We start from the raw sequence: 1215 nt of genomic DNA on the forward strand, positions 1-1215 counted from the left end.
TGTCCATATGTTTTTCCTATTCGTCTGACAAGTTTTCCTGTCAGGTATTTGGTTATTTGTTGCTTATTTATAAAAATTCCTTAGCTCAAAGTGATATTAATAATTACATGGTTCCTTGCGAATATTTTCTATTATGTTGTCAGTTTTATACTTTGAAATAAAAATAATTTGTCAACATAAAAATCACAAAGTTGAATGAGAGTCCACTCTAGACCACAAGACACTTCCTGCTCCAGACTTTTTAAGCAACCAGGGCTTTTGAGATGGCCCAGGCACCAACTGTCATCATGACTCAACCTGGATTTGTTCGTGCTCCTCAAAATTCAAACTGGCAGACAAGCCTGTGTGATTGCTTCAGCGACCGATGAGTCTGCCTCTGTGGGACGTTTTGCCTTACATGTCTTGGGTGTCAAGTGGCAGCCGACATGAATGAATGCTGTTTGTGTGTGTCAACAGTGGCAATGAGGACTCACTACAGAACCCGATATGGCATTCCTGGATCTATTTGCTCTGTGTGCCAAATCAAGAGAGACATTAACCGGAGGAGAGCCATGAATGCTTTCTAAGGAGCTGGATGGTGAGAGCTCTCACTGAAGCAGCTGAACACAGAACACAGCTCTCCCACTTCGAGTCTCTCCAGATCTTTTGTAACTGAGATGCGATGGATGGCAAGATAATTACAAGATGATGGCATTTTAGAAATCCGACTTCTTGATTGATTTTAAATGGATGTTTCTCTTTGACTTGGTTTCTCCTTGCTCCCTTATCAGCAAATATTCCAGCTTATACCCTTTTTTTACACTTTAAACACAAACCAAATAAAAGATTTTAATAAGAGAAAAAAATCGTGCAGTTAAATCAATTGATCTATTTTTGGTTTTTAAAATGCAAATTCTTGTTAGGAAGACATATATAGTTTAAAGAGAAATTCCTGCTTCCTTCTCGAAATCATATGGCTTCAAATTTTTACATTTTATCACTAATCCATTTTGAGTACATTCTGTGAGATGGTGATCTAATTTTGTATTTTCCAGATGGCTACCCAGTTTCATGAACATCACTTATTACAAGTCTCCTGCCTTGTGCTTTGTGATGCTGTTTTTACCACGTGTGAAATTTACACACGAATTTGAGTTTACTTTTGAGGTTTATTCAGTAGATTTACTTGTCTGTTTATATGTCAGTGCAATGCTAAGTTATTTGGCTTGTTCCGTA

At 37.5% G+C, this 1215-nt stretch overlaps 1 protein-coding gene across 1 annotated transcript; it reads left to right on the plus strand.

Annotated features, from left to right (window-relative positions):
* The first annotated feature begins 213 nt into the window (after positions 1–213).
* LOC101828334 (placenta associated 8) lies at positions 214–604 on the plus strand. Its single transcript, XM_013125996.2, is given in 1 exon segment — positions 214–604. A coding segment is annotated over 1 exon segment (303 nt). The 5' UTR covers positions 214–263; the 3' UTR covers positions 567–604.
* Positions 605–1215: the final 611 nt, after the last annotated feature.

The sequence above is a fragment of the Mesocricetus auratus genome, unplaced genomic scaffold (assembly GCF_017639785.1).
Source record: "Mesocricetus auratus isolate SY011 unplaced genomic scaffold, BCM_Maur_2.0 Super-Scaffold_100020, whole genome shotgun sequence".
In the NCBI taxonomy this organism is placed as follows: Eukaryota; Metazoa; Chordata; class Mammalia; order Rodentia; family Cricetidae; genus Mesocricetus; species Mesocricetus auratus.